The sequence below is a fragment of the Manacus candei genome, unplaced genomic scaffold (assembly GCF_025592945.1).
Source record: "Manacus candei isolate 608988 ecotype Guabito, Panama unplaced genomic scaffold, ASM2559294v1 h1tg000052l, whole genome shotgun sequence".
Taxonomy (NCBI): domain Eukaryota; kingdom Metazoa; phylum Chordata; class Aves; order Passeriformes; family Pipridae; genus Manacus; species Manacus candei.
The window spans coordinates 2,991,955-3,009,042 of NW_026138100.1; the positions used below are offsets into that span (position 1 = coordinate 2,991,955).

A 17,088-nucleotide genomic window follows, 5' to 3' on the forward strand; every position below is an offset into this window, starting at 1 on the left:
ATGTATTTATATGGGGATTTTTTGTTAAGTTGTCAGTCAAGCAATGTATCTAATTTTGAATAAGGAACACAGTTGGCTGCTTTATTTCAACATCTCCACACTATGAAGTGGAGTGATGTGAAATTCCTGTAAACCAAGTGTGCTTACTCTTAAGAAGTTGCTTTTCTTTTTGGTTCCTCAGAATTTGTCTTTGACCTTCAAACCTGTCTGCAAGATCAGCATACTTCTTTGGTTGATTGTGGAGAGGGAGATTAGGATTTAATGGCGGGATAGTCTGCTACTGTTGTAGCATTTTTAGAAAGCCTGCTGTTTTACATTTTGCATTTATAAACAGTTTGGGAATTGTGCCTAGAGAATTTGATGGGTCTTTTGAAAGACTGTTTTTAATTTGTCATCTTTGTCAAAGATCTCTAATTTCACCATGTTTATAAATCTTTGTTTCACCATAGTCATTTTTAGCACATTATACTCCCTCCTGATTACTATAGCACTTTGTCACCTATATCCCTTTGCCTGTTTAAAAAAGTAACCATCTTTTCTACTTCCTATCTGTGAGTCAGAGTGAGTAGAGAACAGTCTCTTTGTTGTCCTCTTATCTACTGTCACTGGTGTTTATTAATAGACATATGATTACAGGGATCAAAAATTAATAAATTAGTCTTATTGTGGACAAGAATGCTTTTGGTTTGGTTTGGGGGTTTTTTTGTAAAAATTTGTGCCTGACATTAAGTGAGGTCTATTTCCCCTGAATGCATGTGGAAATCATAGGATCATAGAAATATTTGGGTTGGAAAGGTCATCTAGTCCCATCCCCATGCAATGAGTAGGAGCATCTTCAACTAAATCAGGTTTCTCAGAGCTCAGTCCAATCTGACCTTGAATGTTTCCAGGGATGGGGCAGCCACCATCTGTCTGGGCAATATGTTTCAGTGTTTTACCGCCCTCATTGTAAAAATTTTCTTCCTTATATCTAATTTAAATCAACTCTCTTTTATGTCCTGTCAAACTGCTGTTCTGTTTCAGAAATGAACTTGCAGCTTCTTAAAGTCCCTCTTAAACTGGTTGATTCAGCTCTTCATTACATCTCCATTTCATCTTATTGCAGTCTCTCTCAAGAGATTTTCAGGCATGTCTCTTGAGAACCTTTGGAAGGTTATTCTCTCTCATTTATCACAAAATTCCAGTTTCGTGGTGGTGGTTTCTCAATGGCAGATGCAATTTGAGTATTAGTAGTGCTAGTGTAGTCAAAAGTTTTGTGCAGCCTGTGTCTCAAAATTGGGAAGCTATAACTGATATTCCCATTTTCCTGTACTGAAAAGGCCATAGTTGACCAAGAGAGAAGTAACTTACAAAGTTGTGACAAATATCTTAGTTTAAGCACATCCTACAGTTAGTTGGTACTCTGTTGAATAAAAAAGCAGTACCACTAAATGCAAGCATTTTTTTATTTAACGTATTTCTTTGAGTTAAAACAAGAATTGCTTATACTGCAGATACAGAAAGAACAATTTTTTCAGACAGAACTGGCACCTGTTTTCACTATATTTTGTTTCCTTCAAACTCCTGTTGTAGATTGATTTTCTCAGTACATCTTCTCATAGAATCTGTTTCCTTGGAAAGGTCCTTCAGCATGTTGTGAATGAAGGGCTCAGTGCTTGATTTTTTGTTTCATAGCTATACAAAGTTCAGGTACTTCTGTATAAAGTTTCAGGAAGAAAAATCTCTAGTGCATGTAACCGATGAATACTTCATTTTGCTCATAGGATGCAATTATTACCTTTCTCTTATGCCCTCCTGTAAATTGATGCCTTTTGGTTATAATTTTACAGATGTTAATTTTAATTAACCTACATAACAATGATCACATCTAAGTGTCATGTCAAACCCCTTATTAAAGGTGGAGATGCATGTTTGTGAGAAGGAGTTGTTTACCTCAATTCTCACAATGTATAAATATTATTTCAACAATACTATGAATGTTGAGACATAAAAGACTTGGTTTATGGAATGGAATGGTGCTCTATGACACTGTGTCTAAGAAAAGAAATTTTGGCTTTTTGGTCATAGTTAAGACTGCAATACCAAATAACTGGTGATAGTAATATTAGGAACAGTACAAAACAAACTCCTTGATTAATACATAGGAAACTCAAATGGCTGTAACGGTCGTAAAAAAAGCAGATGTAATGCCATTTTGTGTATGAAGAATGAAGACTCTCTGTGAATAGATTCTGTACATGTTAAGCTCATAAAACAGTCTACTTTCCAAAATGCTATAGCAGAAGATCTTACTTCTTCCAACTTAATGAACATATAATGTTTAGGCTCCTTCATACTGCTTTAGCAAATTTCAGGCTAGTAACATGGGAAATGAAAGTTGTATATAAATACGCAGAATAAATAGCAGTTGGTTTTATTGAAAGACTCATCCAGCGTTACCATATTCCTAAATTTAAAGGCCTGAATTGTACCCCTTTTCCTTCATCATTATGGTTGTTGTTTAGGGATGTATTTAGATACAACATACCTTGCCAGTGACCAATACAAAACAAAATCTGTGTGGTGAAAGAAAAGGTTAAGGGATTTAAGATAATTATTCAAAATAAGGGAGTTAAGAAAATAAATAAAGGAGCTGTCTCTTTATGATTGTTGTATGCTACATTTTACAGTAAGAGAGTACATGGGAGTGGGCCTGAAAGAGACCCTACAGGGGTTTATATGCCGTTTGTTACAATTTGCAGGTGTTTTCAGAGTTATGGTTACATTTCTGTTGTTGTATTGCTCATCCTCTAACATTCATTGTGCAGTGATAGATTAGTAGCAATTGGTGAATGTCCAGCAGACATTTCTTAACAATTATCAATGAAACCCACAGCAGGTGGCAGTTTGGGGTGCGAGAGCTGTGTTTGGCAAGATCTAAATGGTACTGCTGATTTTTCAGTCTGATATGCATATATCAGTATACAGTATACAGTGCAGCTAAGGTTTGGAGCCATGGGCTTTTGTTGTGGTTTTTTTTATTTGTTGGGTTTTTTTGGTGGTGGTGTTTGTTTGTTTGTTTGTTTGTTATGAAATCTAGTTACCGAGGCAATTTACAGTTGAAAATGAAAGGCAGATGTGTCTGCTTTTTAAAAACCATTGAATTGGGCTTCTTGGACAAATAATGTTTGAGCTTCTTTTCCTTGCATCATAACTAAGATAGAGATAAAACTGTAAAATACACTATAAAATCTTACATTATTGAAAGCCTGATTCGCTAAATAGAAAGCAGTTAGTCTTTAATCATCTTTCCTATAACAAGACATCGGTACCTTAATTGTACAGTCAGTTATGTTTGAAGATAGTTCCTTTTTCTTCAGTAAATGCTACGTGGAAAGTCAGCATGGTTTGAAAAATCAGCAAAATAAAGTACTTTTGTAGCAGACAAGTATAATTTTCTACTTCTTTCCTTTTTGTGGATGCCCCTATGAATTAAATACCTTTTATAAACATAACTGCAGCCCAGTTATAGGAAAAGTTAAGTGCTTGGTTATACATTCTTTGAAATAATCAAACTACACTTAGCACATAAAAAACCCCTTGAACGGATAGAAATAACTATTTACACATAGTCCTTCAGATTGTAACCTTCATTGCTCTCCTGCTCTGTGGATGGGAAATGGTGCTGCTTTGGAGGGTAAATCCATCCTCCTTGCTGCCTGTTAAAACACGAAGTGCAGAAAATCACACCTGCGATAAGCAGAAAGCCTGCTGAAATGAATCCTGTATAAACTGCTCCTCCTGGTTCATGTTTGCTGCTCTCTGGAATGGTCTGGTCCAGAAAATTTGAAATAATTTCTCTTGTGTACCAGGATGTTGGTACTAATCCAGAGATTCCTGCAAGAATGAAGCAGATTCCTCCAGCAAAACAAGCGTGACTTTTGCTGTCACTGTCCCCTCCCAACTTTGTGCATTTCATTCCAACTGTAGTGATGCAGATCCCAAATGCTGATAGGATACAAGACAGTACCATGGTGGTCCGTGCAGCCTGGATGTAGACGGGGAGAGAGAGAATGGAGTATTTCAGGGTACAGCTAAACATCCCAGTGCTGTACCATGTGCAGTCCATCCAAAGTCCTTGCATCTGTGTTATAGCTGTTATGATATTTGAGCCAACATCTGCATTTACCTTCCAGTTTGGTAGCAGGGTGGCCGCGATATCTCCAAAAACACCAAACAAAGCCAGAATAAAAGCAAAGAACTGCAGACTTGCTGATGCCATGATGATTATCTGCTGTCACCTTTTGTCTGTCCTTTCTCTCGAGAAAATGAGTGCCAAGCTGTAGCCCTCTGTGTAATAGGGAAGGGGGGGGGAGGAGAAGTACGAGGGGGAAAAGAAAAAGAAATCAGCAAACAAAAAACGCTTGCCTTTAAAATCAGAGCTATCTGAATGAATATCTGAACGCGACCCTGCAGCAACTCAGCAGCTGTACACAAGGTACTTGAACAGAAATGATGGCAAATGGACAGTGTTTTAGAATTGCTTGTAAAAAGGAGCTGCTGCCCTTTCATACATGATTGCAAGCCATCAAGCAAAACTTATTTTACTGCAGTTGGTTTTGGTAATAGCAGACAGATTGCAGGCTTACTAGATAAATATGCATTGTAAGGGGAACATTAGGAACTTGCAGATTAGAAGTCATTGCGGTAGAAAAACACTGGTAGAAAATATATTCTTCAAGTACCTTATTTGTGTTGATGGCTGTTGTCAGCTCCTGACTATTGACCATTTTATAGTAATGTATACTGTTATACTCGCTCTTGTGTAAACTGTGGTTAAAGGTAACCCTTTATTCCTGTTACTTAAATATTACCTGTTCAACTTTTTAATAACTGTTAAAAAATTTCTTAGTTTTGAAGGAGAATAAAATTGAATTTAGTTTTTGCAGTATGTTCACAATTTAGTCACATGTGACTTTTCTAAATCAATATTTTATTTTCAGTCAGTGATTCCCATTCCTTGACTTAGAGCAGCAGTATTTAGCAAGTCATAAGAGTGAATATGATCTACTTCTGTCTCTAAAATGTGTTTTTTTTAATACTGGTATGAAACAACTCATTTGTGGAAGTGTATTTTTTTAATCAGTCTCCTGCCTGAAATAATTTGCAAATTTTCCACGAAGTGGCAGTTTTAAAAATTCATTAAAAAAAGCTCCCTGCTATTCTTGCATAAAGAGTCCAATTTCATTTGATGGATGAGAACATTTTAGGCAGTATGATAACTGTGCACCTGGGAAGATTGAACTTCTGCGGTTACATTAGCTGGAGACTGTTGGGATAGCAGATGAAGAACAATGGTTTGAAACGTCTGAGAGGAGGATTAGAAGTGTTGCCCTGCCCTGCCTTTTGCGTGGGGCTGTATAATTGGCAGGTTTTGTCTTTTATCATAAATAAAAAAAGGGCAAACCTCAGTCTGGATTATGCTAAGACATTCTATCTAAATATGAACAATAACATTAAAATTGGTCTTTAGCATTAGAATTTTTTGAAAAAACATAATAATAGGCAATAAAATTGAAATAAGTGGAACGCAAAATATCTGTAGCATTGTACTCATTTCAGTTCATGATACATAAGACAACAAGGTTTTGATCAACATGTTCTATCAGTCTTTAGTGCCACTACTTAACTAATTAATATATTTATCATCTATAAATATAATTATATTTAATATTATTATTCTCTATAATAGTATAATATAATCCTCTAGATCCTCTATACAATATATAATTTATATATTTATACTTTAATTTTTATATTGTACTTATTTCAGGTAATGGTTCAAGGATATGTTAACTCTGTCCAGCATATATATATTAAAAATGCTTATAGTTAAGGTGAGAATATTAACAACTACTCATTTTTAAAATCTTACTTCAAAGAACTGCCTATTTCCAAATCCCTCCACTTTGTTCAGATTGTGAAGAAGTGCTGTGGCAAATACATATTATTTGCTGTACAGGCCCATGGAAGAGATGGCTTAACTTCCTTTTACAGAAGGAACTGACACGTCCGGGTAGCTCAAAACTCATTCAAAAGCATATTCTGGAACAGCTAATTAGGGTCTTGAGTCAGCCTTTTTCATTGCTTCCCTTTTAAAATTTCAGTATATACAAACATGCAAGCATAAATGCAAAACACTGCAAATGGTAGCCGTACATTATATTTAATTGGATGAACCAAGTTAAAGGCATGATAAATTCAAGTATAAGCACTACAGTTGTAATTAAAAATACAGTCATGTTTCATTCCTGTTTGTGTAGGACTTACTGCTGGATGTGAGGTCTGAGATGTTTTCTTCAGTGTAGATGTCCTCGAAAATGCAGTTTCTCTTGAATGGAACTATCCCTTCTCATATAAAACTGCATTGGCATGTATTAACAAAATTTCTTGGAATGTTTTTTTTTTCTGTTCTCTACAGCAAGTGCATTACTGCTGTTTGTTCTCTCTCTTAGTTCCATCTACCCGAGAATAAAGGAGTACTTTGTTTAATGAGTTTTGTTTGAAAAACACTCAGTAAGGGAAAGCAAAGAGATTATGGAATAAAACAGACAGAGGCCCTTAGTCCTAAATACATAATGATGTTCAGGTTCTATGATGAAAAGTGTGAACAGTGATTAAACAAAGTAAAATCTTGAGAATCCAGAAACTGTAGACTTACAGAGTGGGGGAGGAAATCATTTAAGTTGCACTGAGAGCCAAAGAGTTTTTTTGTTTGTCAGTTGTTGTTTTTTTATCACAGATAATCTTATTAAAAGTTTAAATTTCCTAGAAAAAAACTGTGCAATTTATTTTAATTTGTAATTGAAACAGCAGGGCATTTTTCTTCAACTGCAGGCTTTATTTATCTGTTCCTGATAGCTTTAGCCTTCCGTAGGTCATCTTATAACTTATTACCTTTGTATGAGGCTGTATAAAAGAATGAAGGAATAAAGCTACTAATAAAGGTTATATGGTAACTGCAGCACATTGGAGAAGTGGGCTTGACAAGTTGGTGTGCGAAATCAAGAAGTTAGGAGAAAAGTCTTGCTCATTGCAGCAATGATACACACATAGGTTCTGTACCTGACTTCTGGTTTCCTGTGATTCTCTTTGTGAGCCCAGTGTGAAATTACAAAGCTGTTCTTACCAGAAATTATTGCTGTTAGTGAGTGGTGTAGTTACTTTGTGCTGGAAGTGAACCAAAAGTAAACTCTTGTATAGGAACAAGTTTGCTCTGAGATGCACATGTCTGATGTTAGACTTAATATTTGTCTGTAGTAGATAGATAAAATGCTGCTGTTGAACACTTGGTTTGTGAAAGTGCTGGCTTAGAACTATCTCAGTAGGATCTCAAGCAGTCTGTTTTAATGAAGTTGTAATATGTTCTGCTTAGGTTTCAGTTCCCTATGAGTAAATTGCAGCCTGAGAAAAGGTTATGTGGGTTTGATTTTAATATAGCCCTGTCCCAAGATACATGTATTGCCCATTATGAGACTTTTACTGTCAACAATTAGTAAAAACTGTCTCACTTGAGTTTATTCTGATTTAAAGTGTTGATTTCATTAGCAAGGCAGCAGACTTGCCTGGATTAAATTGTACTCTGTCATGTGTTCCTCCCACCCTACCAAAACATAAATCTTCATTGTACAGATACACTAAAACAGTAAGGGATGAATAGTTGCTGTACTATTGACAGTTCAGGATAGATCAATTGAATGATTTTCATATTCATTAATTTGTAAGATTTGAGTGCTATTTTGTAAATATTTTTAACATACGTGGTGGGGTGAAAAGTGTTATTCATAAAATTGTCATCAAATTGACTTGTGTATTTTAAATACTCTTGTGTACTTTATTGGCTTTCATAATTCTACTCTTTATTTTATGCATATTAAAAAGGTTAATGAAAAATAGCATGTATAATTTTAAAGGAGTGACCAATTACAAGTGAAAAGTTTTCCCCTATATCTGTTGCTATAGTAACCAGGCAGCTTTCCTGGGGTCCAAAGAAAACAGCGTCTATAATGGAACTGAGAAGTGTTGTGTTTTGTTTCAGAGTCAGAAATTATTGCCCACTGGCCTTGAGATTGCAAATTGAGCTGTTTGGCTCTGAAGTGGTACACTGCATCTAGATTGTGTTCTTTTCTCCTTCAGAAATTTTTGTTAAAGACACAGTTCTAACTCCCAGAGAGCCCTCGTTTCTCATGAGCGGTTCTGCAAAATTGAGGTGACTAGGAGATGCCACAGGGTCTCTGGTTGTTTTCTTTCTTACCCCTAATTTTGTGGGGGAAATACCTAGATTTATTTCTTGACAATACACAAATGCATGTGTAAATAAGCCCTTAGTACATGTGAAGTATGTATTTTCTCTGTTCAAAAAGATTAACTTTTCTTACACTTAGTGAGAACACAAGTTTTTTCTGTATTCCTATGGTCTTCCTCATAGGTAACAGCAACCTGTGGCAAAGGCAGAAGCTATGAATACTTGAAAATTAAAAATCTGCTTTGGAAAATACATGTATGTGCATTTCACTGCAGATTCCATATGTCAAGTTTTCTTTGTCACCTGATTTTTAAGTAAGTTCTTGTGCTTCACATTTTAGTAATTTTAAGTGTTTTTTCTGCCTTATTCTTAACTCTAGCTCTCAGAAAAGGTGGACAAGTAGAGAAAAAACATTCAGTAACATAAACTTGAGATCAGTAGTGCTAATGCTGGAAACATGCTCTGTTTCTTTTTTTTTCTTCATCAGCACCATTAATTGGTATTTTCTTTCCTTTCTCTAGCCAGTGTTTTTGTTCAGCTTTGTAAGTTCTGTCTACATGAAAAACCTAATGTTGTTTGGATTTTATGATTCTGTTGAAATATAGTACTTTGTGCGTTGAAGCAGTTGTACTGCATAGATGTACTTGACAGCTGAGCTGTTCCCACTGAAAGAACAATTTGAATAGATAAATAGATAGTACCTTTGTGTCAGAAGAATATGTCCACATCAGAGGTTGCTATGAGCAGTTTTGGTTGAAGCAGTAGGAAAAACCTTTCAAGTACCCCCGTGATCTGGGCTATCTCAATTGGTACACTGAGTGTGTGCTTAGAGCAGCAGCTGTTCTTTAGCCTGTGTGTGTCTCTTATTTCAATCAGAACCAGCACATCTTCAGTTCCATGCCAATTGAACATCATCTGTTCAATTGGCATTCATAGAATGCCAGTATTGGTTGTCAGACCTTTTAAAAAATGAACGATTGTCCGTCATATTAGCAGACTCTTTTAATAAGAGACTGAATATCTTTGAAAATCTGGTACTTAAAAATTTTTAGTCACTCAGTACCAGTACTTGTACAAATTGTACGAATTTTCAGTGTTCTCTTCCACAGAATGTTTTCCTTTTTATTGTTGTTAATATTTAGTTTGGAAGACAAACTTCTTTATTCATTACTGTGCAGAACTGGATTTTTAGCCCAGCTTCTGTTTTTTTAATACAGAAGTCTGAAGTCAGGGCATTTCTATATAATACAGTGTCTCTGTAGTTGCATCTCATATAGATATATACATATAGAAACCATAAAATGTGCACATATAACCTCAGTCTCTTTTCAGACACAGGGAAAGTGACTGTTCTGTCAACCAAGCTGATTTTAGAACTACACAAGAATATATACCTGTGTGGAATCATTCAAACATAACTTTGGATTAAGTGTGATACACAGTTTAAATACAGAGTTGTGTGGTCACTTAAGATGAGTGCAAACTTATTTCTACCTACCATTCCTTTAAATAGGCTAGCATTTTAATAGTATGTTGAAAAGTAATTCCTTGGCTTACATTTTAGAAAAGCCCTAGAGCAACAGAAAACATACAGGGAATGAGTTTGATTTCTAATTATAATACTAATTTTCTCCAGCTGCCCTTCAGCCTGTATATCAAATATTGTCTAATTTGTGTATTATGTCAGAATTGTCTTGTGGAAGGATCTGAAGACAGAAGTGCTAATTACTTTCCAGATTATATGGAAGTTGCTTTAGATGGAGGAAGTGCCATGGGGAAAAAAGAACCAAGTACTAATGGCATTTGAACTAATTGGAAATATGTAGATAACTAAGACTAAAATTATGTAGGGCCTTGAAAGCTAAATCTTTATATCTTTATATTCAATACTACAACACTGGTCACTGCACAGCTGTGTTACCTGTCACAATAATGTCTTCCTATCTTGTGCTGGTTTTCTGATGTCTGGCCAGTTAACTGAGAAGTAATCTGTGCCAAAGGAATATGTGTACTCAAATTTATCTTTCTTTTCCATATAGGTGGATGTGGCTGTGGTGCATTTCACTCCATTGGTGCAACCAAAGATACAGCAGCCGTTTGAGCTAGTAGAAAAAGTGGTTCGAAGTGTTTTCCAGTTTAGAAGAAAATACTGTTTCCGTGGACTTGAGTAAGGATTTTTAATGAAAAATTCTCAGATAATGTCTTTGTAAATGCATCAGCTACTAAATCAGTTAGCTATGCATTTGATTTTATTCCTCTCAGTTTACATTTGTCATTATAGTTCATTAGATCTTTCCTTTTCAGAATTTCTGAAGACAAATGCGGAGATTAATATCTTTCTGATTTAATTATATAATAATTACTTGGCATCTTTGTTAGTGCAGTTGAAGTTGTTAAAATCACTAGAATAAATTGGTCATCTTTTCAGTATTTTGTCTGTCTCAGAAATGAAAACAACCCAGCCCAACCACAAAAGTTACTGCATGATTAAGTTAAAAACCAAAAGTATTAAAATTCAGAATCAAAGATGGCAGTGTGAGGAGGTTTGGATGGAAGTTTGAAGAGAACATCATCTGTAGCAAATTTTACTTATTTGGGGATAATGTCCAAAGGTCAAATTCTTGTTTCTGTGCTTGCCCTTTTATTGAGCTCTTACTGGCTCTTTTAAAATCCCCATGTCTTACTGAGGAGATTTACTAGGTTCTCTAACGTGAGAAACCTGCAGTCTCTTCGCCAGAGTTCCTGTTAAAACTCCAACATAGCCACATGTCTGACTTGGTATGGGCAAAACCCAGCACTCCGCACTGTAGAATTTGTGACAGATGCTGTTAGGACTAGAAGGATGCTCCTGCAGCTTGGGCTAGCTGAGTTTGTTGGGCATAGTTTTGGTGTGATTCAGTCTAGAATTAGAGTGGATGCCACCTTACTGAACTACAAGCCTTATATGTCACTATTTTGAAGGTGAACAAAGAATTTTGCCACTAGTTTTGCTTTGGCTTTTTTTCTTGAGGCCATGAATGCCACTGATGTCTGGGATGCAGACATTGGATCTAAAATGAGTACTGATTTGCCTGTGTTAAGGTTTGAGTATGCATTTGGAGGTGTTTAGAAAAAGAAGTATCCAAAGTCTAGATTGATTTGTATTTGATTTACAGGGTGGTGGTGGCTTTCTTTTGTTCTTCTTTTATTTTGTGTGTGAAAGAATGTTTCAGCGACAGTGTAAGCAGAAGGCGTGTGCAATCAGCCTGTATATGTTACGTACAATATTTTTGCCAAAGCTGAAAAAAAAAAGAAACCCAACTATTGTGTAATCTCAAATTGCTAATAACTGCTTTACATTCTTTTGAGGCAAGGAGGGGGAATCTGAACTTTTGGACGTCACGTATTCCCTAGCAGCTTATCATACTTTAGCCCTAGTATGCAGCTAAGAAACACAATCCTCTTACTCTTTAGCTGACCTGAAAAAAATAGCAAATTTTAGTGTACAATAAAGCTGCTAAGTTCATTTTAAGGTTATCTATCACATATAGTATATAGAAACAAGGTATAGAATCAGTTCACATTTCTCTGTAAATTCTGGCTCCAGGTATGTCTTTTAACTACCCAATCAAAGAATTACTTGAGGGGTATTGAAATAAGGATCGATCCATTTTTAACCTTGCTGACTTGGATGCTGAACTAATGGGTTATACAGAGCTTTTTTATTATTTTGTCTAGCCAACCTTCAAAACACATCTGGCGTATGAGAGTGTTTCTGTATTAGATGCACAACATTTTTAGATATTATTTATGTATCATAGGTACAACTTGAAAATTGGGACACACACATAAACCATGCCTTTATCTATAAAGAATGACAGAGCTGAACCCAAAATTTAGGACTCCTGCCATATTTTCCAGGTTCTAAATATTAAAAATTGTATGGTTAATTTAATAGTCTTCTCCTACTTCTTTGCCTTTTTTTTTCCTGGCATTAGAATTATGATATTAATGACAAGTGATAACAAATATCTTTCCCATTGGAATGAAATGGTCTGAAAGAAAGTCATACGGTTTGGATCTGATCTGTTTTGCACAGTTTAATCTGTTGTTGCTTTCTAAATATGAGACTAATTCTAAGAAGCTTCTGTGCTTGTATCCATACCCAAAGCTCTTTTTAATGTTAGCAAACAGGACCACACATGCACGGGTTTAATATATTTATGTATGTGCTTTCTATGGTGTCATAATTTGCATTTGCAGAAAAAGGACCCTCATATGTTTCCATTTGCTTAGATAATGAGTTATATTAAGAGTGCCAGAGCTAAAATAACGACATAGCTAATAGTAAACCTGTATTAAGTAAATTCTGTGTTACTCTTAAGGGAAAATTAATTGTCTGTCTGAATTGTTTGAATTTGGGTTTTTTTCTCCCCGCACCTTCTAGGACCTTGTTTCCTGAAAGTGGACGTTTGAAAAGAACAGAACAGCTGATGATGACAGCAAATGTTGATCCAACTTTGCGTCCTTTTCAGCTCTCCATGTCACAGTTTAGAAATCTGTGCAATACATACAGGAAAATGTGTGATGAAGACTCAAGCCTTTTTGTGTTCGACTACAGAGAAGAACTAAAGCAAAAGAAGACGACAAGGAATTTACTTAAAAGTACTAGTCAGCCTGAACAGACTGAAGAGGAAGATCAGTTGTAACAATTGTAATTGCAGCAGACCGATTTTTTTATTAGTTTTAACTCCTTGATCTAGAGGTGTTGATTCAGTAAAAGGAGGCTTCTATATTCCTACAGCTGTGTGGGTATGGAAGAACTACTTTTGAGAAAGTGGTAAAGAGAGAGGGCAGCTCTCTCTATTCCATTCAGCTGCAGACAAAAGGGAAAAGACAGTCCAGGTTATTTTTACTTCAGGGGAATTACTAGACCACATACCAGGAAACAAGGTATGTTGTGAGACAGGTAATTAAGTTGTGATACTTCTGAAATAATTGAGTTTTTTTATGAATGAAAGTGCATTACTGAAATGTAAGAAAAATACTTTTCATACTTCAGCATGTAAGACGGTGTTTGGGTTTTTGTGCTTTTGTATCCTGGAACATCCTACTGTACAGAGTAATCTAAAAAATAGAAGCCAAGGCTTTTATAAATACGCTCAAGTGACTGGCTTATGGGAGGATAAAGTGCACCAATTGCCTCAAGGTCTGCTAATACTCTTCTCATTTATGCAGAAGCAAAGAATTTGGTATTTAAAGCTCCAACTGTAGAAAAGCAGCACGATAAAAAGAAGAAAACATGGCTAAGTACAATACTTATTTGTCTTTTACTGTACAGATTGGTAGAGAAAATAAAAAATACAGTCAAATAAAAGATTACAGGCCAAGCTTTGTTTTTGTATTTACACATATATATAAAGTATAGACAGCATTGAAACATACAAAATGAAACTTCTGCACTGTTGTGCACTAAAACACATTAAAATAACTTAATTCTGCTTTAAATAAAGCAAACATGAAAACCAAAGAAATAAAATGCCCAAGGTATTGAAAAATTAATTTTGCAATGCTACTTCCCATTGTAAAGCCCTCTGCCACTCACTAGCACCTCTTCCACATTACTTAAAATACTAATGAGGCCATCCCCAAGAACACTACATCATCTTAATAACTGCTTGAAAGGGATGAACTAATTTACAGACCTTGGCCAACTTAATCTATTTTTGATCCACAATAAATTAAAATAACTTAAGAATCCTTTACAGCTATTTTTGTGGAAAAATGTATTAGTGCACAAAATCAGATAGTAGTTTTCCTGCAGCTTCCATGAATTTACTAGTTTTAAAACAAAATGTTTGTTGAATTTTATGTGGACTTCAAATGAATGTTTTAAATAATCTGCTTAGAAAGCTAGGATTTTCCATGCCTCTCCACAGCTTCATAAAAACAATCTTCATTAACTACAGATGTTAAACTCTGAACACTAAATTCTCTCTCTAGAATAGAGTTCAGATCCAGGTTTGCAGCATCAGAGTGACTGTCAAGGGACTGGTGACGTTCTTGCATTGCCATTAAAGTTCCTCTATTACGCTTTGTGCTGTTTACTTTTCTCTTCACTGGGCAGAAATGGCCACGCACAAGCTTTGGATGCTGTCCTATCTCAAAGCCATCTCCCTCATTTTCAGCAGCCTGATCCCGTTCAGAGTCAGTACTGGGTTCCTCTGAAATCTTCAGCCGCTGAAACTGTATTTCAATGTCTTTTGTAGGACTGCCCTTCTTCAGGCTCTGATAATCCTCCTCCTCCTCGTCATCACTGAGAATATCAGATTCTTTGACAAGAACATTAGAAAAGTCAGATGCACAGCTCTCTACATGTTTATTGGGAGATGAGTTTTTGGGCTCCTGTATGCTCTCAGAAGTGTGGCAGCTGCTGCTCTGAGTACTGCTGCTCAGGCTGCACTCATCAGAGTCCTGGAAGGTACCTTTCCCCGGGTCACCATTCCACTCACTACTGGATGAATTCTTCAATACCTTCAAGGACCTTGTGGAAGCTGTGCAGAGGAAAAATGTAGATTTATTTTTTTCACCAAAACATCAGCTGGTTACACCTTCTACCTCAGTAGCCCACTGATGATTACAGTGTATGTAGTCTCATTTGATAATCATTCCAAGTCAGATGTGCCAGCACTCTGATACTGACAGTGTGATCCCATGCCACAGTTTTCATTACAACTACCCCAGAGCTATGTGCTTGCCTTCCTGTGTAATACGTAAAAAATACTCCACAAATTGTAGTCATAAATTACACACTTCTGCAGGAAAGAAAGACTGATTCAGGCAGGGTCAGAATGTAGGCAGAAGTTGAACTTTTCCAGATCCTGTGACGTTAAGGGGATTTTACAGAGGACTGATCAGAAAGACAACTTGAAATACTAGTAGGTGCTCTTTTAATTAAAGCCTATACTTAATTAGAATATCTGGTGGAATGCAGATTTAGTGCACTGAAAGAAGCAAGACCTCTGCCTTTTTCAGGTTTTAGCTATAAATGGTATGAGGGCTGAGTTACTAAAGGGAAAGAACAGAGGAAAGAACACCAATACCATGCCAAAGGGAGTCTGTTCCTTCCCAGCAAAATTAATTTAGGCCTTATTAAGTCTTCCCTGAAGAGAGCTAATGACATATCACAGTGTGGGGAGGGGGGATAGCAAACTTGCTTATCTCATCTAGCCCTTGTCACGCACTGAGTGGTGGAGAAACTACCTTCTCCCCAGCCTAAATAAAGCCATGGGATTTGCGGGTCTGACACGCGGCACTCTACAGTCATGGTAATAATTGCAAACCTTCTGCCAGCACTGAAGTCCAGACTATTTTTCACTTTGAGAAGGTGTTTCTTACCCAATTTGGCTGTTGCAGGTACACGATTTTTGAGTGGGACAAGGCGATCTTTACAGGTTTTCTCCAGCGGTAGCTCACATTTTATGTGACGTCTGAAATTCTCCCGCAAAATAGAACGGATCACCTTCACAATGTTACTTTTGTTCTCAGAATCACTGCAAGTTTAAAAAAACAGAGAACTTAATTTCCCCCTCTGAAATAAGACACTGGGATAAAATCTGCCTCCTTCCTTTCTGCTGATGTACTTTAGTGCAGTGAGTTTTTTAATAGCTTATATTAGTAGTGGGCTTGCAGCTATCACAAAATCATAGAATGTTTTGGGTTGGAAAGGACCTCAAAGATCATTTAATTCCAACTCTCCTGATGCGTGCAAGGATATCTTGACATGTTGTTAGGCGTTTCACATACCTTGTGTTTCGAGATCTTGATTACTTCCTCTTAGAAAACAAGTTGACAGGTAAATTCTGTACCAAGGAATCACCACCTTAAGTGGTTCTTTATAAGAAAGTAATTTCTGCTAACCAACTGATCAAATCAATTACTTTGCCCATAGCATACTGGAACTTATGCTCATATATGTGCACAGATTTCTGATGTTAGATCACTGCACCAATTCACTCCCTTTTGAATTTGTTATACTTTATGCAGTTAAACACTTATGTAGTGTCTGGCTTCAAAGAGTGAGTACTGCATCAAAACTGCTGATGCAAAGGTGACATGGGGGGAAAACCTTTTTTAATTCCATTAATGTGATTTGTGAAATACAATCTCCACGTAAAGCTTACCTGCTGCACAACTGAAAAATTGTTTCTGGCCTGCCTTCTAGTTCTGACTTGGTGTGAATCAGTTCCCAGATACAGCTGTTCTCTGTTCCTATGCATGGAAGGAAACATTACTTGTGTATATACCTCACAAAGCCTTTGGCAGTAGAAAGACCAAGCTCCTCACTCCTGAAGGCAGTGTTAACATAGCCATGTGTGTATCCCCAGAAGATCTCACCCAAGATGGAACGCAACAAAAAGTCCCCTGAGTGCTCCTGTTGAGGCAGCCTAGCACTGCCTTTGATAACTTCTCTCTTGAAGACTTGCTTTCCCCTGTTCTTCCTGCTTCTCCATGCCTTCCAGCCTTAGAATGCCTTCACCCAGGTGTACAAAGCATTTGTTTGTTTAAAGAACTTGTGACACTTTATAGAACATGCAGGAATGAATAGGAGCATAAAGATCAATTTGAAAATAAAAACATGGGCCTCTACTACCACAAATTACAGTCAACTTTGCCCTTTTTGGAAAAACATGAGGATCAGAGCACACACAGCATCAGGGTGTCACCAGGATGTCAGCTATGGTAAATCACCTTCCTGTTATTGGGGATTTCTATTCTGTCATTCCTTCGCATCTTCCTGAACTCGTGGAAGAAATCAGCATAGC

General features: G+C 36.5%; 3 protein-coding genes across 18 annotated transcripts in view; 1 reads left to right on the plus strand and 2 right to left on the minus strand.

Moving 5' to 3' along the window:
• Nucleotides 1–13,633, plus strand: part of TFB1M (transcription factor B1, mitochondrial) — a 27,082-nt gene extending 13,449 nt beyond the window's left edge. For 3 of the 5 annotated variants that reach the window (XM_051801683.1, XM_051801686.1, XM_051801687.1), the window contains exons 7-8: nucleotides 10,324–10,451; nucleotides 12,711–13,631. In XM_051801683.1, the coding sequence (XP_051657643.1) occupies nucleotides 10,324–10,451; nucleotides 12,711–12,972 (390 nt within the window). In that variant the 3' untranslated portion in view covers nucleotides 12,973–13,631. Of the gene's footprint in view, nucleotides 1–10,323; nucleotides 10,452–12,710 lie in introns of all 5 variants that reach the window. The other 2 variants (XM_051801684.1, XM_051801688.1) reach the window with 2 other exon arrangements.
• CLDN20 (claudin 20) lies at nucleotides 2–7,114 on the minus strand. The gene is made up of 2 exons (XM_051801702.1): nucleotides 6,310–7,114; nucleotides 2–4,329 (listed from the first exon to the last, which is right to left on the minus strand). The coding sequence occupies exon 2, from the start codon at nucleotides 4,259–4,261 to the stop codon at nucleotides 3,602–3,604; it is 660 nt and encodes a 219-aa protein (XP_051657662.1). The 5' UTR covers nucleotides 4,262–4,329; nucleotides 6,310–7,114; the 3' UTR covers nucleotides 2–3,601.
• The window catches only part of TIAM2 (TIAM Rac1 associated GEF 2), a 171,229-nt gene continuing 167,613 nt past the window's right edge, over nucleotides 13,473–17,088 (minus strand). For all 12 annotated transcript variants that reach the window (XM_051801665.1, XM_051801667.1, XM_051801674.1 and 9 more), the window contains 3 exons: nucleotides 16,447–16,534; nucleotides 15,662–15,816; nucleotides 13,473–14,817 (listed from right to left, as the gene is read on the minus strand). In XM_051801665.1, coding sequence (XP_051657625.1) covers nucleotides 14,177–14,817; nucleotides 15,662–15,816; nucleotides 16,447–16,534 — 884 coding nt within the window. In that variant the 3' untranslated portion in view covers nucleotides 13,473–14,176. The remainder of the gene's footprint in view (nucleotides 14,818–15,661; nucleotides 15,817–16,446; nucleotides 16,535–17,088) is intronic.